This window comes from Cuculus canorus, chromosome 1 (assembly GCF_017976375.1).
Source record: "Cuculus canorus isolate bCucCan1 chromosome 1, bCucCan1.pri, whole genome shotgun sequence".
NCBI lineage: Eukaryota > Metazoa > Chordata > Aves > Cuculiformes > Cuculidae > Cuculus > Cuculus canorus.
In genome coordinates this window covers 161,382,700-161,404,591 of record NC_071401.1, presented here as the reverse complement: position 1 = coordinate 161,404,591, position 21,892 = coordinate 161,382,700, and the positions used below count along the sequence as shown (strand labels likewise).

At 39.0% G+C, this 21,892-nt stretch overlaps 2 protein-coding genes across 2 annotated transcripts in view; one reads left to right on the top strand and one right to left on the bottom strand.

Moving 5' to 3' along the window:
• CSRP2 (cysteine and glycine rich protein 2) overlaps positions 1-5,141 on the top strand; it is a 9,814-nt gene extending 4,673 nt beyond the window's left edge. The window contains exons 2-6 of the mRNA XM_054056424.1: positions 91-216; positions 2,177-2,345; positions 3,332-3,464; positions 4,117-4,210; positions 4,830-5,141. Coding sequence (XP_053912399.1) covers positions 105-216; positions 2,177-2,345; positions 3,332-3,464; positions 4,117-4,210; positions 4,830-4,906 — 585 coding nt within the window. The 5' untranslated portion in view covers positions 91-104 and the 3' untranslated portion in view covers positions 4,907-5,141. The remainder of the gene's footprint in view (positions 1-90; positions 217-2,176; positions 2,346-3,331; positions 3,465-4,116; positions 4,211-4,829) is intronic.
• Positions 5,142-8,710: 3,569 nt separating this feature from the next.
• The window catches only part of ZDHHC17 (zinc finger DHHC-type palmitoyltransferase 17), a 74,990-nt gene continuing 61,808 nt past the window's right edge, over positions 8,711-21,892 (bottom strand). Inside the window, exons 12-17 of the mRNA XM_054075633.1 lie at positions 20,827-20,889; positions 19,451-19,544; positions 15,656-15,739; positions 15,125-15,282; positions 13,612-13,706; positions 8,711-11,783 (exon numbers count right to left, since the gene is read on the bottom strand). Coding sequence (XP_053931608.1) covers positions 11,645-11,783; positions 13,612-13,706; positions 15,125-15,282; positions 15,656-15,739; positions 19,451-19,544; positions 20,827-20,889 — 633 coding nt within the window. The 3' untranslated portion in view covers positions 8,711-11,644. The remainder of the gene's footprint in view (positions 11,784-13,611; positions 13,707-15,124; positions 15,283-15,655; positions 15,740-19,450; positions 19,545-20,826; positions 20,890-21,892) is intronic.

Sequence of the window (21,892 nt, the reverse complement as noted above, 5' to 3'; positions counted from 1 at the left end):
AGCCTGTAACACCCACTGTCCTCAAGCTGGGGTGGTGGAGGACACCGTGGTTAACAAACCTCTTCCCTTCTCCCCTCCTGCCTGATGGAGGCTGCAGAGCCATCATGCCGAACTGGGGAGGAGGCAACAAATGCGGTGCCTGCGGCCGCACGGTCTACCATGCTGAGGAGGTGCAGTGCGACGGAAGGAGTTTCCACCGGTGCTGCTTCCTCTGCAGTAAGTATTCCTCTCTCGCTCCCCTGCAAAACATCTCCTGGTGTAGTTGGGGGGTCAAACCAGCAAGGTGCTAGCCCACAGCAGACATCCCACCTCAGGTGGCACCTGTGACGCACAGGGGATGGCAGTGGCCAGAGATGGCTTTGTCCATCATGTGTTGGACTTGACTCCTGCTTTCTCGCGTGGTTCCTGGACCTAGCAGTGCCAAAGGTAGAGCTTGTCTCCTGAAAGGATGTTACTCTACTTGTCCAGTGTGGGGCAGATGTGGGATGTGCCTTCCAAAGCAGAGCAGCTCACGCTTTTCTTCTCTGTTTGTGCACTTCCCAGCCTTCTCCTCAGCAGTCTAAGGAATCTTCAGGTTAGAAACCTGGCTTAAGTGTTGCTCATACAGAGGAGAAAGCCCAGTGGCAGAGCCCAGTTTGCACTGATCCGAGCTCAGCTGGGCTTCTCCCAGTGGTGCCAGGGCTGGCAGCGGCTGAAGGAACAGTTACCAAACCTCTGCCCTGCAGTCCCGCGCAGACCAGGACACCAGCGTGCCTGAGCACAGCCGAGTTGTTAATGCTTTAGCACAGTCAAAAGCCTAGGCTTTCTTGGCACAGGGGCCTGTGGTTTATTTCAGATGAAAGGAGTCCAAAGCATTATTCTCCAGTCTAACCAACAAGCCCAGTGAGGCATTGAAAATCGCTTTCTCTGCTGAAAAGACCTCTGCTTAGATGAAGGGAACAAAGGGTCACTGTGAATTGGAGGCTCCTGCTTTGCAAACAAACAGCCTGTCTATCAGAATCAGAGAATTTTACCTTATTACAAACATGAGGTATTGTTTTGTCCAGCTTGCTGGTGTTTAATACCTAGAGCTAGGGTTTAGCTCTCTTCATATAAGCCACAGTTAAAACCTCTGGAACTAGTTTGTTATTCTGCAGCATCATGTCAGCACATCGTGCTGGCACGTCAGCCTCAGCGCACCTACACTCCTTTCCTTTAGCTCTACAGCAGCCACACATACACACACAAAAAGATTAAATGTCTCAGCTGCCTCATTTTCAGCCTTTTATGAGAGTTGCTATTAAAAGAAACGTGGAACTTACAGTCAAACAATGGCTCTAGTGTGTCTGAGTATTTGCTTTTCCTTAGTGCATAGTTCTGTTTTGGTTAATGTCCGTAGGCTTAACAAATGTGCATTAGTTGATTTACTCATTGGATATTTGTGTCTTTTAAAAAGAACCTTGGAGTTAATGAAAGCCATAAGCAAAGGTCACTCTGTATTTTGAAGACCTTAGAATTATTTTTAAACAAAAAATTCATAAGGCTTTTTTTTTCTCCCCATATTTTTATCATGGGCATAATGCTGTTGCAGACGGAAGGAGCGTGCCAGTTGGGATACAATAGAAGGTTTAAGTAGGAAATAGTTCTGCCTTCCACTGTAACCTTGAGCAGAGTGCTTGCATTGTGCTGAAGGACAATGTAGGAATGCCAGAAAAGCATGGCCTCACCAGCGGCACTTGTGAAACAGTCCCAAGTCTGCCCCAAACCAGTTCTGAGGCAGGGGGAAAACCTTGAATGTGTTTTTTTCCTGTCCCTCCCTGGCCAAAAGGGCAGGACAGGGGCTCTTCTGCACCAACAGACTTCTGCTGCATGCTATATGGCATCTGTCAAGGCAAACTGCTGACTGCGCAATCTGGGTTTCTGAGCAGCCTCATTCATCAAACCATAGCAAGTTTCCAGGCTTTAAATGTCACGGTCATGAAGAGGTGGGAGGGAATAGAGCCTTTTATAGAGCTATGCGTAATTCACTAGTTCAAACAACAACTTGACCCTCTAATCTCTGGTGGTCCCACAGCCTATTAGGAAGAATTGTGGACAAGGAAACCTGTAATATTACTTCTCACTTGATTTTTAGCTTATTACATGTGCTGATGGAAATGGTCCTTTAAGGCAGTTTAACTTTTTTTTTCCCCTGCAGTGGTCTGCCGGAAAAACTTGGACAGCACAACTGTAGCGATTCATGGTGCTGAAGTTTACTGCAAATCTTGCTATGGAAAAAAGTATGGCCCAAAAGGTTACGGATATGGCCAAGGGGCAGGCACGCTCAACATGGACAGGGGAGAGAGACTGGGCATCAAGCCTGAGAGGTGAGTTGCGGGATGTGACCCTTGCCCTTCAGTACTGCTTCCAGAAGAATTTTGTTTGGATTTTGTTTATTTCATGTTGTCTGTTATAGAAATGTCGCAAAATAGCTCAGCATAACCAAACACAGGGCATTTAACTTGCAGTGCACAAAGCTTCCACTGATGACTATGTGAGCAGGCACTGTAGGAGCAGGAGTTAGTGGAGGTAAAGATCCACTAACCCTATACATGAGACATGGAGCATTGGATTATAGAGCTGCTGAGAGTCACAGAGGTGACCGTGGGTCTTAAATAGCTGCCCTAAGTAAGCGGCAAATGCTGATGTTCAACACGTTCTGGCAGGGATGGATTTAGAGAGCTGCAAATCAGGAGCTACAAGAAGAATGAAGAGCCATTTATGGTTAATTATAGCCAAATCCAGAAGTCCAATTAAATAGTAAATATTCCTAGTCTGATTAAGTTCTTGCTGTAAAGCAAAGAATGTGGGAAGAAGCTGAGGTATGCCCCAGAACTTGCTTCATGCAAGTTCCCAAATTATTGCTTGACGTTTCTCTGATGATGCTCTCCAGCCAGGGCACAACCAGAACTGATAAACAGTTCTATCCATGAAGTTCAGTGATCAGATCAGATTCCAGATTATGATCAGTGGACAGGAATTTAACAAAGTTATTTGTAGCTCACTGATAAATCCATGTCCTTATACAGAATTCAGCACTTCTAGAGAAGTGAAAAGGTGAAGGCTCATCAACAAGCTAGCTTTTACAGTAGCTAATTATTATCCTTTGAAGTATGACCTTTCTTGTTTGGGTCTGTTTTTTTTTTTACCCTACCAAATGCAATTGGATAGCATTGCTGGTTAACCTCTCCAGTCTTGCAAAAGTACTGTATCCTCTACTGCTCGTTGGATGCTACTCTGTTAGTGTTGTTAAGAAGAGCAAGAGGTCACCTTAGTAAAAGAGTGAAGACAAGAAATGTCCCATTTCTTTCAGCACGCCTTCTCCCCACCGACCCACAACAAGTCCAAACACTTCCAAGTTTGCTCAGAAGTTCGGCGGGGCAGAGAAATGCTCTCGGTGTGGCGATTCTGTTTATGCGGCAGAGAAAGTAATAGGAGCTGGAAAGGTAAGGAACTGCGTGTGCCATTTTGTACCTGCTACATGGACTTGAAAGTGAGCTGTGTTATGTGGGCTGCACGCAGTAGGGAACCATTTGTGGGGCAGTTACCTTAAAATTGCATTTCTTGCCATTAGAAATAGTAAAATCGGTCTACTCTTCAACTTCATTGAACAAAAAGCACCTGAAATGTAGGATGATCAGTATTCACTTTGGATTTCAGAGGTGAAGCTTCATGTCAGAGACTTGAACAGACTCCCACTAAGAAGAGGGAACAGTCTGGTAGTGCAGAGCTTATGATGGAGGCCAAATGTTTCAGCAGAAAGGGGATGTTCTCTGAAAATACTGTGTAAAACTGTGTGTCAGTCTGCCAGCTTCTGCCTCACTGTGGCAGATCTGCTCTGAATTGATTAGAGCAAGCCCAAACGTTTCAAAACACTGTCCAAAGCAGGAAGCTGTATGGAATCCAAGGCTTTGTGCCACATGCAGAAATGCAGCCACTCTTGTCTGCTAATGGTGCACTTGAACTGGGTTTTACTGCAAGTCATCTATAAACAATACTGATGCAGGCATCTCCAGGTAATGTATTTTTTTACCAACTCAAGCGTTCTGTGTATTTAAACGATCTTTTTTTTTATTTTTCCCTCCTATTCCCTCCTAGCCATGGCACAAAAACTGCTTCCGATGTGCCAAGTGTGGAAAAAGCCTAGAATCTACAACCCTAACCGAAAAAGAGGGAGAAATCTATTGTAAAGGTGAGGAAGCAGCAAAGATCACTTGTTTATGATTCAAGACAACATGTTACAAGGGCAGATGCTGAATTTCTTCCTGGTATAAGAACTTTCAGGCTCCTGCCAAGATGGAAATGGTCTGTAAGCCATAGCAACAGGGCTGAAAAATGAAATAAATGTTATGGAAGCTGCTGATGTAGCTTATATTGCCTCAAGCAGAACACTACATACTGAGAAATGCAGCAGCAGCCCTTGCTCTCTGCTTGGGTCAGAGAGCAGATCAGAGTACGGAAGCAAGCTAGCTACCATCCCACCATGCCTTCTGGCATGGTATCACAGATATAAACTCGATCAATCCAGTGGTTTGATGACAACATATGTCCTAATAGATATTTAGACTCAGAACAGATGTATGAATTGCTTTCACAGAGTAGGCTGGGAACTACCTGGACCAAACAGCCATGGGTACAGAGCTTAGTCATGGCAGTTGTGCAGATTAAAACCAAAAGGGTTTTAAGCATTGCTTCCAATGACATTGTGGTAGCATTCTGGTGACTAACAAAATGGCTGTTAATTAAGAACAGTGCTGCTCTTAATTAACGAGCCAGAAGCCTCAGCTACTGCACATTCATGTTTCTCACAGGTTGTTATGCGAAGAACTTTGGCCCTAAGGGATTTGGATACGGCCAGGGAGCTGGTGCCCTTGTTCACGCCCAGTGAGGGGGCACAGCTCAAACCCCCTCATGGCTCTGCTGAGATCCTGCTACAAGAAAGAAGTTTCCTAAATGTTACTAACTACTGTGAAACAGACACCACTTACTGTAGTGCTTGGGCCATGCATTGGGCAGATGAAAAAGAAGCACCCTCTTTATTTTCTTGCTTTGTGTATCACACTGTAACACTTTAAATACTGAGTATCATTTCAATAAAGCTTTGCTTGTTGATATATCCTAAAGCTAAGTGTAACACACTTTGTCAGCAATAAAAAGATAAGTAAGGGGGGTAGGGGTGCAGAGAGGATGCTAGAGACTTTGTGCAGACCTTCACTGAAAGCCCATGACTGAAAACTGGAAATACAAAGCACTGCTTATGGCCTTGAAAGTGAGTGACTGCCCTCCAGTATCACACCTTCATACACGTGCAAGGCAACGAGCTGCTCCCTGCACACTAGTGGTAAATCTACCGTTCTGTGCAGTGACACAGCTCTGAAAGTCAATACCTGTAAGTAGCTGTGCGCCTAAATGGCTGGTTGGCTCTGCTGTAGAGCCTCTAGTGAATGGAATACAAACCTTTTTTCACTGTATTTTTTTGTGGGCTTGCACTTGCTTTGTGATTGAGGTGTTATTATGCAGAGGACTTACTGTGCAGAAGAGCATTCTACCAAAGCAGCTGTGGATTAATATCATCCTTCAGAGGCAGCTGACCGAGCTCTGGACTATCATATCAAACTCGGGTTTAGAAGAAGTTTTTGACCTTTTTTCAGTGAAGATGGTGGAGGGATTCAGCCTCTTGAGGACGGTGCCTGACAGCTGTAGTTGCAACAACGGAGCAGAAATAAAATTCTGCCTTTGAACACTAGTGACTTGAACTCAGGTTGGTAGGGAAGGAGTGATAGCAATTAAACACATCAGATGCAGTGCCTATGCAAACACACCGGTTGGGTGAAAGCTGTACTAGTCATGGTCCTTGTCTCTGCTAACACGACTTCATTAGCAGCAGTTCCTAGAGGCCTACAAATAGGAGACAATTACTTCTGCCTTAGCCAGCTCTTGAGTGGAAAGCTTACACAAGAGCTCGACTTCTTTAGGGAGCTGGAGCAGCTCCTACCACAAGCCTGCATGGATTGAGCTGATAGCAGCTGCTATTGCCCGTTTTGTGAAGCAAATGAGAGTAGTCTCCTCAACTGGAGACCCAGGATCAGCCTGCCACAAACGTAATGTGAAAATCATAGAATAGTTTGGATTGGAAGGGACCTTAAATATCATCTAGTTCCAACCCCCTCTGCCATGGGCAGGGACACGTCCTACTAGTACCTCATTAGGTACTTAAGCCTAAAACTGTGATGCAAGAAATCACCCAGTTTGAGGTAAACTGCCCTATTTTTATGCACCTATCCAGCATGTAGTATGAACAGCTTAGCCCATTTTTATTATTATTTTGTTTAAATCTAGGCCATAGTTTCTTGAGCACCTGAAAACGACCTTCATCGGTGTGCTCAGGCTCCTCTGCCAAGCTCCTTTTGCAAAGCTTAGGGCTTGCTCTTGCCTACAGTAAGGAGGAAGCACCTGAGAACTGGGCATTAACACCTCTTGAAAGCACAAACGGTACCCTCAGGGCACTGTGCCTGAGCTCCAGCAGGTAACAAGCAGTTTGTAGGCGTGTCTTTCCACCCCCTCCAGCGAAGGGCACGCTGTTGCACAGCAAGGGCTTCACTAGAGGCCAACGACATCAGTGGGGTGGCACATGCTCTATCTCAGTGGCCACAACCCAAGTGGTGCTTTCGGGTAGAGGTTCAATCATGTCTGAAAGCAGTCAGTTAAAAAAGAAGATGAGATTTTAAACTCTAGTTTTGGAAAGCACACCCATACCTCTGTAGGGAAGGAAGAAACCCCTTAATGGGAGTAAATTTATGGAGACAAGTTCAAGACTGGGAACGTTACGATAAAATAGTGAGCAAGGTGCCCAGGGAGGTGGTCGAGTCGCCTTCCCTGGAGGTGTTTAAGGAACGGGTGGATGAAGTGCTTAGGGACATGGTTTAGGGAGTGTTAGGAATGGTTGGACTCGATGATCCAATGGGTCCTTTCCAACCTTGTGATTCTGTGATTCTGTGAAATGTGTCAGCACAGGTAAGGCAGAGTTTAAAGCAACTTCTACAGTTGTGGTCTGAGGTAGTGAAGCAGCACAAGCCAAAAGCCTAATTAGAAAAATATATACTAATCAAAATAATACACAAAGAGCATTTTGTATGGGTTACAAAGGAGCAATGTGGATATGAGGAAGAACAGACAACTGCCTCAAAAACCCTAACTTAGAATCAGTATCCAGGCCCCAGCAGCTCAGGACAGGAAAACAATGGCAACATCCCGCGGAAAGATGAAGAAATGAAGGAAGAAAGAAAACTTGTAACCATAAAGAAAATATACTTGTCAAGAGAAATGGGTACCCTACACTGAAGTGCTTTCACTTGGTTACCGTCAACTTTTTCAGCAGTGACAAAACAGCGATGAATCAATGCTCAGCCCAGGCTGGAGTAATCGTTTGAGTTAATCTCAGTTTGGAGCCCTAATTCCAGGAGAGAGTGGTTTTCAAAAGTACTTTGACTTCATGATCTGGAGATCTTTAGTAGTATGTAGGGTTGGAATCAATGCGAACAGGGCACTAAGTTTAGACGGTAATGCAAATAAATTCAACCTGGAATTGATGCAACTTTTGCTGATCCCCATTCAGTAGCCTAAGGTGGACAAAACGGAAATGCAAGCATTCTGCCTTCATAGGAAAAAAAAAAAATCATTTCCCTTATAGGCAGCGCATGGGAGGTGCAAGAGAGTGAACTCTAATGAAGCCATAACGAGGGTGCAGAGGGCAGGCTTCTTCCCAAATAAAACAAACCAAGTAACCAGCTTTCAAATCATTACGAGCCCACCCATACCTCCCAGGAGCAGCAGCTGCTCTGATGGAACACTGGAAATCTCTGTCTTTTCTAACAAAGAATGCAGCTTCCCCTGATCTTTAGCAGACGGGTCACAGGGTGGTCAGCGGAGGCGAGCCTGGGCTCAGCCTTCACCAGAACCATTGCGTGGGGAAGGGAAGAACAGCACCAACAATTCTTAATCACTGTTAATATTAAGCCCACACCCAGCAGAAAACAGAGACTTTTTTTCTCCCCATTAGGTGTGCTATTAAGTCACAGCCTCATACTTTAATAGATATTGCTGGTTATAGATGTCCTGATTAAATTCCTACTTGGATGGTTACCTTGTTTCTATTCAAAATCCAACTTTTAGCACAGACCAGAAGAGTGAGTGATGGCATTCTGTCTCCTGCAAGTACCACCCGGAGGCACCCATCTTGGTCATATGTCCCAGCCCTATGTCAATGTCTTGTTTACCTTCAGAATACCTCAAATGTCATTATTGTTAAATAATTACATTTGGCCACCAGAGATGCTCTCTGAAAGTATTTCTACTTTAGGAAATGTTATCTTGCCAGCACCTTTACTCCAAAGAAGGGAGTATCTAGTTAATGAATGGTAAGTATAATTGGTAATAAAAGTATACTTTAGCCAAACCTGGTAAAGTAGTTTACAGGATTTCATATCAGCACAGAATTGGGTGCACGCTCTCTTTAAGACACCTATAAATCTTTCTGGAAAGACTTCACTAAAATAAGGTGCAAGACAGCCTCTATTTTCTGATGATACAGCTTCTGAAATTGGACAGAAACAACACTGTTTGAAAGCACATCCCAAGTCAAGACAAACACTGCATCTAAGAGTCAATATTTATTTGATTAATAACTTACAAAATTTAACAGATTTAATTTATGCAAGGAGAGCTAATTTATTAAACATTTTACAGATTTTTTTTTGTTCACAAGGTAACACATCAAGATCTTGACAGTATTAAAATAATACTTGGCACAGTTATAAATAAAGAATATACAAAAAAGAAATCCATAGCTTAAAATGTAGTGATGCTGTTTTACACATTAAGTGAAAAAAAAAAAAAAGTCTGGTGGACACCAAAGAATACAGAAACCTGCAAAGAAACAGCACATGTTTAGGGCCAAGACAAAATTCCCATTTATTCTATCTATGTCAGATTAAGTTGGCCTGATCCGCTGTTGATCTGGATCAGCTTTGTTAAGTTTCAGAAGCAATGCAGTTTTGGTTCAACAAGTGAATCGTAAGTTTGATAACTTGACAGAAAAATGCTGCATAGTTGGCTCCCCCCCTGCTTGATTTTATGACTTCACATCAAAAGACTCATGTTAACTCAAGACAAACTACATTTTGCACTGGAAACTTCATACATCCCAAATCCATATATGCAAGTCAATTTTCACAACTACCTCCTATTGCCCAAATTCTGCCAGTCTCAACAAAACTGTTACCAGAGAGCTACTAACAAGTAAATAGTGCAGAACTCGCTACATACTACACAAAAAAACACCTCTTCTTTTGTGAGCATTTTTGACAGGGACTGGATGACACAATTCATGGTAGTTAATGATACTGGGCAACTAAAACCAAAACTTGTTTCACGTACTGAACTGCCCTCCTGGTGCGAGGAGACATTTAAAGTGGAGTTCTTCAAGTCAACCAACTCCCAACACAAATACAAAAAAAAAAGAACAAATACGCAGAACATTACCGGTGATTAAAATTAACACTGTAAAGTCTTCATGCTTTTTCCTGATTAGAAAAAAAATATGAATAACTGATGTCAACTACTTTCACTGAAATGGAACGCGTCTTCATTAGGATTACAAATCTTGTCTGACAAAAATAGCAAGAGTTTCTTACCACTCCTACACTCAAACCTCTCCCATCAAAACTGTGTCCAAGACAATGTTGATTTTTCCAGTATTAAACATTCAAGTACTCTAATGCTGCGCTTCTGTAAATCCTGATATCTGGTACTTGCAAACTAAGTGTGTGTCTTGAGATCAATGAACAACTACAGAAAGAATGTTTACTTGCAAATACTGAACATCAACTATTTACAGTTTCACTGCTCCTCCTACTAAGGCAAGGGCCGGGAATACCACTAGATTGCTTTATTACCTGTAATCTGCATATTACAGAGAACGCTAATTTTGCCAAGCATCAAACATGCAGTGAATTTGCAGGGCATAATGCCTATTAACAGCAATATTGAACATCACTAAAAGCTCATTAGATATCTTCCTACACTTGTTTTTTTGGTTGAATAAAATGAAAATGAGCAGCTTTAAATACACTAAACACACACTCACAGAGAGAAAACTATTTGATAAATTATTTATATACAGATACACATTCTTTACACTGGTCTCAGACATCTGCTTTCAGGTCCCTCCCCAGATTCCCCTCACAGGTTTCTTGAACCACTGGGTTGCTACAGCACTTAGAAGAGAACTAACCTCTCTCTGTAAACAATAGTTAAGGAAGCAGTGAACAATTCACTATGATTATATGAAAACACCATAACAAAAATCAGTGCATCACATTCAGTAAAAGCCCCTCTGGAATGCAATTTCAGATCATTCCTTACCTTCCAAAAATATCTGTAGCATGAGAACTTAAAAAAAAAGAAATTAAAGGTGATTTCCACGTGCCAATACACCATCTTCTTCAGAATCTTGCATTACATTTTCTGCGTGTGCATGCTATTATGGGGATTTATTTTTTTTAAATTTGGTTTCCAACATTTTACATCCAAACAGAATAAGCATTACTGACAACTTTGGGTTCTTCTTCTGCAGCTGCATACAATTTAGAACTACCTTGACTTTTTAAAATTAAGATTTTTACTTTCACATCTGTGGTTTCCCCCATGCAATTTCTCTTCCAACATGTCTCAAATTACTCCACACTGTACAGTATTAGCACCAAACCTAAACTGGAACTTTGCTAATTTGTAAGTTGCTTACACAATTATTTCAAAGATAATGATTTTTTTCCTGAACATTATATACTGTATAGTTTTACAGGTGTATCATCCATTTAAGCAGGGCTTTAACTTTGACAAAAGAGCTTTCCTTATTTGCACAATTTTTTATTTCAAACTATATAATCTCAGAACAGCGTTATTACAAATATTTAGTTGTACCACTAACTGGTGACAAAAACAATCACCAAAAAGGTGGGCAACGTATTTTTTCTCAACATTATCTGACATGCCTTACTGCTATAACTTAACACGTTACAGGGGATTCCCACAAGATGATGTTCGTAACAGTATTGAAAAGCACATTTTTCAGTGTGCGTAATATTACAGAAAATCTGTATTTAAATAATCACATTACAGGAACTACAACATAGCGATCAGTGAACTCTGCATCATGAAATTTAGTTTTATACTCTAGTTTCAGTGGAATTATTATTGGGAAATAATTTTTTCTTCTCAGCACAACATAACTACTTATGTCAATACTTTGATAATCTCATGCTCTATTATGAAAGACCTTAAATAAAAAACCCAACAACAAATACTGTGAATATGCAGTTGCGAGTAATTCATGTTAAGAACAGTTAAAATCCCTTTTTGATCTTCCTCCTCTTCCTTATCAGGTTTGGCAGTTTATTCTGTCCATTTCCACTTCTGTTAACAAAATTCAGATGAAGAGAAGGTACCTTAAGATTCATCATCAGCCCTACACATAGCATGCTACTCTTCAAGGGATGCGGATTTGAGAGAGAGAGAAAATTTTTCAGGCACCACTCAGATATGATATGCTCACAGGATGAAGGTGGTGCTACACTAGCTGGTAGCCTGATCCTGAAGTTTGGTCATATTCTATTGTGTACTGCCTCGTCCAGTCCACAATAACAGGCCGAAAAAGACCACAGCATCTGAATTCAAAGAAGTCTATAATGTTCCTTATACATCCATGGCTAAAAACAAAACAAAACCACGTGTTAGTAGGCAATATCATAGCTCATCTAACAAAATACGTTTTTTTGTCTACCTACAAATTCATTTCTTCACCCTTTAAGTTCCGAACTGTAGAAAACCAATTCAGGTTAATAATTATCTTAGTGCATTCTTGATGAGCAAGTTCTGAAATAAGCAGCAGTCACCAGACCGATAAGTGTTTGATCCTTGGACACCACCAAGACACTCAATCTCTGACACTATCTACCAAAACTGTACAGATGGATGCAAGACAAAACAGAATGATGTGAAAGTCTTCCTACAATGATTTCCATTTTTTTAATATCTATTTCTGTTGTATGTACTAGCTCACCACCTGCAGGTGTGAGATCAATTAAGACCCTAGACAACATAAAATTAAGAGAGCGTCATCTGAATTAAATGAACTATTCAAGTGCTTTCTGCTGCTAAATCAATTAATTGTCAAATATTTCAGATAATTACATCAAAATTCTAACATGTTGGGTTTTAACTTAATTACACATGGGCTGAGTAGATCAGTTTTCTGGAAGAAATGCTTGTGTTACTATATATGCATGAACAGGTCTAAGCAACAAGGAAATCACAATTTGATGTCATCTGATGGGTGATGTCAAGTTAGTTATTTTAAACATCTGGTGCTATTTTCAGGAGTCATCTTTATAACAGCAGCTGTTTCAGTGAAAATGGTTTCTGAATTTGACATTAATTTGGGGGTAAAACCAGTAGTTTTATCCTATCCTGTGCACTACCCTGTGTTTTTCAGGACAAATAATTATCTGTTCTTGTTACAACTCTAATCTGTAGGAAGACTGCAACCATACAGAGACGCCTGTCTGCTTCTCACTAAAAGTTCTGTATGGAGAGATAGGAAAAAAAAACCAAAACCAAACCAAAAAAAACCCGGACAAATTTGTCTTATTGCACAAAACCCAAACTGCAACAATAACTGCCAGCTCCTGCTCCCTTGGGTGCCCCCTGAAAGAGCAGCAACTCCCACAGGAGACACAGCATATGCAGCAGGATGAGAAGTGCTTCTGTCCTTTCTCTGCTCCTTTTGTATCGTGTCCTCAACCCACCAATATTCCAGCCTCATGTTTCATTTATTTCTTGATTTGGCTCCACAAGCTGCTCCATGCTACTGTATTCCAATCCCAGTGCTGTATCATCCCTGAGCCCCTCCTTCCAGCCTGGAACATCATCAATCCAGAAACCAGAATCCCAAACTACTCTTTGCTTACTCATACCCAAAAGCCCGTGTGTCACCCATGCAACACGCACTTCAGTTCCTGAGATATCCTGCTTGCTTCCTCACAAACAGTTTTTCCCGTGCTCTTCCTCCTGAGCAGGAAGAACTGCCTCTTTTCTCACAGTAAAGATAGCAAGGGGAGCTATTGCCCAGAGTAATTCAACAGCACATTAAATATCAGTCAGGAGAAGTGATTGCCTGGTGTGGACGTGAAGATCCAGGTCAATATCAACACTATGCAATACTCAACTACCTCTGGTTTGGGTATCTGATTTATAAAGGGGATATTTATTTCTCCATAAACTCAAGAGTAAAATACACTCACTGCTGGAAAGCATTATTTTCTGTGCTTATGTGTCCCTGTCTAAAGTCACTACAAAACATTAATCATTTCCTTTAACTGGATAGAATGTATTACTGTAAAAACAGCTGACAGATTCAGCATTCCAAGTAGTGAAAATACTTTAAAAACATTTAGCTATGTTCTGTTTCAACACGCTGCAAAATTCAAATGTATGACATTACACAAAGAAGAAATACGTTTATACTTCAAAACTTACTTGAATGGACTTTCAATAGATGTGGTTGTAACTTTAAAGTGCTTGTATCTTCTTGCATTCATTCTTTCATTCGTAGTGATACCTAAGCAAGATATCTGAGGACAGGAAAAAGTATAAGCAATTTAGGTGGCATAAGAACGTGAAAACAAGCCTTGCATGAGGCAGACTGAAAAAGGAGCACCATATCTACCGGTTTACATCCCTTCTTTTGAAGAAGGAATTTTTGTCTCAGGAAATCATGAGGTCCCAACATAGAACACCATAAAATATCTGTACCAGATTTTGCAAAAGGTTTAATTTTAAAAATTAAATGGCAATAAATCACAATCACTGAATAAACTGTGACTTTTCAGTTCATAATAAAGAGATGCCTCTACTATATTGTCAGCTGAAGTGTACTGCAAATAACAGGTTCAGGAGTTACTTTACACAGTATTTGAACCACTTTCTTTTCCTCCTGACATACTGGTTACAGCTCCAGTAATACATTCTTCCCCATTTATAAATTTGTTACAGTAACATAAATTTTCTGTCCACAAGACAAGATGATGAAGAGGAAAAAAATAGGGGGAGGAGGTTTATTGTGGTATTCTCCTTTTTACAAAATCATTTGGACCAAAGGCTATGATTTTCTGTAACAGTTTTACAACTACATTAGCCTAAAAGGGCATTTTACCTAAAATTGGAGTTTACTGTCATGTGATATGATTGAAAAGAAAATATGAGAACTCCCTTAGCAGCCTTATACTACAAGAAGACAAAACCTTGTAATTTCTAGTGAAATACAAGAAAATTAACTCTGCTGCATGTTACAAAAGGAAGAACATTTGAGAAATTTAAGTTTGGACTGTCTTGCCTCATTTGGATGTGCTTAAAGCATTTTCTTCTTCGGAATATTGTAGAGAAAGGAATACAAAACTTACATTTTTGGAAAAGTTTTACCTATGCCTTAGAGGATTATTTTTATTTCCAGGATCTCTGGAAAGACTACACCGCTGAGTGTCAGGGTTCATTAATGACAAGCCATTACTGAAAGACTTTCAAGTCACACTGACTTGTCTTTCCGCAAAAAGATAAAGAAAAACTTGGCTTTGGTCAGATTACAGTACCAAAATCACACTGAAGTAGCGTAAGAAATTACTGTATCCCCTTTGAAGCTACCACCCTCTTTCTTTTAATGACATACTGCATTATTCCAAGTTCAACCCACAGATCTTATCCTCTATTAGCCTTCATTGTCTTTCTCTGGTCTGTTTTGCCTTTTTGTCATTCTGAAAGTGGAAAGTGGGAGGCAGGTATTTAACCTCTTGGGAAAAAAAACCAACCCTCAAGTGAATGAGAAGTGAATGATGCCCAATATCCAGAGACAACAGATGCCTGCCTCCCCCAGCCTGGCTGAGAGGCTGAACACTTGGTCTTGCATAGCAAACATGCAAATTTAAATGACAGAACTATTTGATATTCTTATACCACTTCCAAGACTCATCATTACAAACTAGGTGCTGTTCCATACCTGATACATCTGACACATGAGTAACACAGCTACCCACATGAAGTGAAAAACACTGTTTAGAAACATCCAAAACATCCATGGAGAACAGGTAGCAATCTGTGTAATATAGGTCCAAAATCCATCCTTTGCATAACTCGTCTCACAGTGGAAACCCCAGTCTAGAGAAGAAACGAAGTGTCAAAACTATACAGGAGATTTAAGTTGTTTACTGTACATCAGCCTAATGCCCACACTAGAATGCACTAAATAAGAAAATGGCAATGTGTCAAAATAGTATTACTTGCTCTCTCTTCCTTTCCCAACTCCTTGAATACATGACATATGCACATATTTGGCTGAGATGAAGAAAGAAATCTAGGACAAGAAAAAGATCATCTTCTAACTTAAAATATACAATATAGTCAATTATTAATATGCAGTTCAATTCCAGAATAAAAATATCTAAAACTATATAAAAACCCACAACGAGAGATAAACCTATTTTAAGCAATCTTTTTTTAAAAAAATGCCCAAACCCACACATTTACTCACAAGAGACACATCCATAAATCATCCAGCAGATCATAAAAAGCAGGAAGAACAGGTATCCCATAAAATAGCGATGGTTCCCTGCTCCTGAAGTTGCACAAGAACAACAGGGATCCAATTACTACACTTTCAGAAGACAGACAACACTACGCCAGAAAGTTTAATTGGTTGCTTAGAAGTGCTACTTATTATTCTGTACAGACACATCACTCTCCAATATTAAGCCAATATAACTTCAAGACAGCGAAATCGGCTTGCTTACTTATGACTTATTTTTCTAATTTGAGACAACAAAGTGATGGGCTCTTTCTTCAGTTTCTGCCACATTACAGCTGCGATTCACATAAATACATTTCATTTGTAACCTCTTTCACGAGCTAGTAAAATTACTGATAGACAATATTTAGAACAATGTTGGTGACAGCTGTTGCAGAGCTCTGAACATCCAGAAATTAAACATCAATAAATATTTTTAAAATCCCATTAAAAAATCGTCAGAATAAGCTAACTCATAGCCTAGGTTTAAACCTGCTTGATGAAATAAAATGTCTAATAAAATTTGTAAAACAAATATATTTAACTGAACAGACTAGGCATAACTGTCTGGCTAAAATAATGAATGCGATAAACCCCATTCTGCTTGAGACAGAATTTAAATGTAAGAAAATCCAGTTATTAAAAGACTGATCTATTTTTAACACTAAGAGTTAAAAAAGATGCCTTTTTATGCAAGTACATCATAATCCAAAGTGATCAGCATTCCTTCTGTTTGTAAAATATGTCCACTGTTGCAACCTTCCAACAGCTCTAGGCTGTAAACTAAACCCACAGAGATGATAATGGGCTACAAAAGATTTGGCTGTCATCATCTATCAGCACGGCATTTGCCTCTTCATTATGTCAAATGTTTTGCCTGCTAAAGCAAGAGCATCCTCTGGAGGCAAAAATAAGTGCTTTTAGCAAGTGAACTGAAAGACTATATAAAAAAGGGATAAGGAAAAATATACAAACAACACAAGCTAGACTAAACACAAGACATTTCCCTGAAAATCAAACAAGTCCCTTCAGACATAAAACATGTTGTATTAGGAATGTCCCTAAAGTATCACTTTCTAACCTAGAGGTTCATCTGAGAGATGTTCCTTCCATCTTTAATGATAAGCAGCATCTTCAATGATACTAAACCAAATTCAGCTGAACAGGAACTCTGTCTGGATATGGTACATGTAGCATTTAAGAATATAAATGAGACAGGCACAATCTTGGTCACATTTTCAAAATAAAAACAAAAAAAAGACTTTGGAAAAAGAAAGTGGAGAAACTGCCTTTTTTCTGTATCCAAATTATGACTGAACAAACATAGCACTATTCTCTACAGTTCTGCCCTGGATTGGGGGGATTGCAGTCAGCTACCCCCACAGTTAACACAAGGCTCTAAGAATTGCTGCTAATTTCTTTTATATGGTTATGCTTATATTACACCTAAGTAAAAACACATAATAAAGATAACTGTTTTTTTTTTATTGATGGAGCTATATTGCATGATTTAGATAGTCTGTTGATTTCATATCTTTTCCTACTTTTAGCCCCTTGGAGAAGAATCTATATCGATGGGAAAAAAGTGATCATTATTCTAAACTATAAAATAACGTCTCACATGCACAAGATCACTTTTTGAGTCTCTGCTATCAGAACAAGAGTTCAATACAATATCGGCATAACCCATGTGACAAAGGTTTAATATTTGATTCTTACTCCCTTCGTGCAATTAAAACTAAATTTCTGTTGCAAGTCTGCAGTTTGTGTTTGAAATGTAATTGCAAGTTTAATAAAATCTGTTATTTTTCATTTTCAAACAACCGACTAGAAAAACCATAATGCTATTTTGATACTCTGCTAAAAAGATAATAAGGCATAAGCACCTTTAGAGACTCATTGTAATTTTAAGTAAATTTTTGGGGGTATGATGAAAATAATTTGCCTTGATTGCAAATTATTAATTTATTTTTCAAATAGTCTGCACTCCTTGTAAACCTCTTGAGAGTGTTTCAGCCTCTTTTACGTGGCAATTTTTCTCTCCAAAGGATTTATTTCAGAGCGTCTGTACACGCTTTTACAAAATTTCTCAGTCCTATCTTTAGTAAAATTCTTATCCTTCTAACACATTCAACAGAAGACTATGTAAAACATTTCCAAATTCCACCTTTCCAGAAAAGCATGATTCATGTTTCCCTTTTTGGCAAACATATCAGGAATGCTGTTTTAAGAATGGTTTCTCTTTTGTACTCAAGAGTTACTACGTACCAATCTGAACAAGACAAGAAGAGCCATATAAGGTCATCCAGACCATCACTCCTCCAGTCCAGGGCTGTTACCAGAGCTGTTCCCACAGTGGGATTTCTAACGCTTTTTTCCCCCCAGCATACTTTCAAGCATCCTAACGTTTACTTTTACCTTCAGTTATCCCATTCTGTAAAAGACCACTAGCAGGAGGATTCTGCTTTTCCAACACTACTGGTTTTTAAAAAACATTTCCTCCACCTAACATAACCCCACTTCTCATATATACTCTTAATACTCACAAACTAAGTTTTTTTCCTCCCCTAGCTGTTTTTTATGCTTTCAGAGTTACTGATAAAAATACTGGATATTTCTATCCCATCGACAAGCACTCCTCAGTCCTCTTATAAAACAGTCACTAAATACTCTCAGGAACCTAGCCTATACCCCTTGCCTTTTTTAGTTAAAAAAAATCTTAATTCATCATTGTAAAACATCTAAAATACAAATCAAAGGTAACTTGAGCAGTAACATCAGTAAGAAATGTAAAGTGGAAGGGAGTGCTATAAGCCCATCTCAATGAGAATTCAGTGATGCCCTACTACAATTCAAATGCCAGCACTGACTATTCTACTCTTGATCATAAGAAAAAACTACTGTGACTATCCATTATCATATATATATTTAGAAGAACTACAATGAAGCATTTATTTGCTGTCAAATGTCAATGAATCCCAGGTCCTAATTCCTCATCATGATTAAACTTAACTCTGCTTGTGTCCTAAAAAAAAAAAAAAACCAAAAACGCTGAAGCTAGCAGTACTCAATTCCTAGCTTTGAAGTTTTCTGTGCTCCCTTTAAAGGCTTTCAAATAAGTTGCTGAGAAAATAAATGGAGAATAGTAGCATGTAGAGATTTTATTCCTGTTCTATATCCGCTCCTTTTACCATCAACTGGGAAAAACGCATGACTACCTGGAAGGTCTAAAAAAGGAGAATACCTCAGTAGGAAGTCAGTCATTCTGTATCTATCCGCTATGATCCTTACATTTTTTAATACATACACTTTCCCAATAAATTAGAAAATTATCAGCAGAGATGGAAATTTTTATCATACATAAAGGAATGTATGATACATACATAAAGTCAGTGCTGGAATCAGCACATACTTCTGTGGATTGTAAAATGAATTTAAGCTTTGCATCTTTAGAGTTTATGTTCATGAAAGTACACAGGTAGGAAACAGAATTAGACAAAACAATACTGAGTATGGATATATAATAAACAATACAAATGAGAATAATGCTGAGAATCAAATACAGAAAAAAAATTAAGCTCAGTATGAAAATGCTTCTTCTCCTTCTACCAAAAGTCCTTAACAGTTTTTCTCAAACTTTAGCAGAAGCTAAGTCACTTTTACTATGAAACGAAGACAAAGCCCTGCACAACATGAAGGGTAGATCTTGGAAGCTTTTCCCTTATCTCTTAAGACAATGTTATATTTTAGTAAATTACTCACCTACACAGTTACCCACCCACGGGCAGTGGTGATCAAACTTCGCTATACATCGATTGCACACACCACAGTGTTTGGACCTCACTGGCTTCCGTATCTGTAATGGTTATTAACCTCTGTTTAGAACAGCAAAAAATCCCAACAAGCTCATACAGAAAAAATCCTGATTTTAAATGCAAGTTGACTGTCCTATTGTTAACATCTTAGAAACCTCTTAGAAAACTTCCAACTTAATGATAACTTTTAAAGCAATTTTAGTTGTTAAGCTTAATCTCTCTACAATCTATCACAAACTTCTATGTATTTGGAATTCAGACTTTTCTCTTTTCTATTTTTTCTTACAAAGTTTTCCTACCCCCTCCAGCTACACCGAGCTTTATATAGCAACCAGTTTCACTTCAGCTTTTTAACAATGAAAGCAAAAAATGAGTTTGAGTTCCATAACTCTATCAGTATCATTCATAACTGAGCTCTCAAGCAAAGCGTTCCAGCTTTTTTTCTAAAGACAGCAATAGGACTTAACAAATGGGATGCAGCGGAACTTAAAATGCTAAATTACTCCCAACAATTTTAAAGGTCATATTTTGAAAGAAATATAGAATGGCAATAAAAGAAACCATAGTAAATGTTCTGAGATATGTATGCATAGGTACATATATATTTTTGAGATGCCACATCTGTACGTAATTTTCTGGATTCAATTTTGGGAACATTAACATCATCCACGTTCTACATAGGTCTGAATTATAGCGTAACACTGATAATCTTGATAATTTCATATTTACTAGTTAACACTAGAAAAGAACTGCATTACATTCACTATGGTTAGCTTTTTTTTTCCCTTACGCAGCTCTTTTCTCAAAATTTTCTGTAGGGAAAGTTAAGTATTAACTAGTCCAAGAAACGTACTTGCTCACAACTTCCCAAGCACTACAAAACGATTCCACCCTGCCCTCCGCCCCCCTCAATTACTGCCGAATTGAGAAATACACTTGATTTCAGGAAAAAATATTTTACTAGAAGCACCACATAATTTTACTGTGAGTTACAGAGGTGGCGGGACGTCACTCGTGATTTTCATAACCTGCTAAGTGTATAACCAACCATCTTGGTAGATACATTAGGTATTTGGATTTCAACACTAGCAAGTTATTCCCACAGGGATAATTTTTTTTCTCTTATCATGGCAGGTTTTTTTTGTGTACAGATACATTACTTGCTGAAAACACTGCTTAAATTAAAAACTACAAATAAATCCTTGTTTTAAAATTGCATTATTAAGGTAAAAATTGTGTTCAGTATAGCAACATCTAGTTTTGGCCTAACATGAACAGGGGAAAAAAAAAATTAGTGTTGCAAATGATAAAAAAATACGCTACCAAGCAGGTACTGCAGAATATACTGAGGTCCAGACTTCCTGTTTCTGCAAGTTCTACTATTGTCTGCAGAAAAAAGAGAAAGCAGAAGAAAAAACAATGGAATTTGACATATAAATGACCACTGTCAACCACTAAAACACAGCTGCTTCTCAGACCCAGGGTTGGGAACTCTGTATTTATTTTAGGTACTTTCTAGACACAGGAACAACTTCAATACAGCTGAAAGTTATTTTAAACCTATTTTGTTGAACCAATATGTATTTTTACTTTTAAATTAATTCAAATTTATACTTACTCCTAGTCTATCTAGATTTAATTAGAGAAAAAGCAAGCTCATATTACTTTTGATACATCCATACTGTGATTAGTACTAGTTTGACTAGCTCGTTGTTAAGCCTGTTAAAAGTAATGCAGATGAATTTCCAAACAGGACACAAATAAAAGTACCTAGCAGCATCAGCCAGTCTAAAAACCAGACATGAAAACCTTTAAATATGTATTTACCTCTTGTCTCGTATGTTGAAGCTTCAAGAAAGAAATAATGCAAGCCAAACCTCCTCTTACACACACTGCTATACTTACGGGTCGAGCAATACACAGTAGCTATCAGTTAAAGCGCGCCTGTACCTTCACACTAAATGACAGCTTTTCTTACTCTGTTCACTAATTCAATATCCATCTCATTGTTGGAATAGAAGGAACCTGTTATTCCATTACATGTTCTCCAATATAAAATTCAGCAACTAGAATCATGCCATGGGAGACTTAAATATTTGAGATTTTCTGAAAAACATCTTGAAAACATCTTCTGCCAGAATGGACTTACAGAAGGAATTCGTTCAGTATAAATAGCCTAATGGCAAATAGATGAATATACTGCTGCCTTTAAAACCATGTATATTTTATGCATCAACATGGTTTCTAACTGCAGAAACAGAACAGTTGTTCTGTTACAACTGTTAACAGTCGTTACAACTATTTTCTCATCACAGTAATATAAACATAACTTCCTTTATTAGATGATCATAGTATCATAGTATCGTTAGGGACCTTAAAGATCATCTAG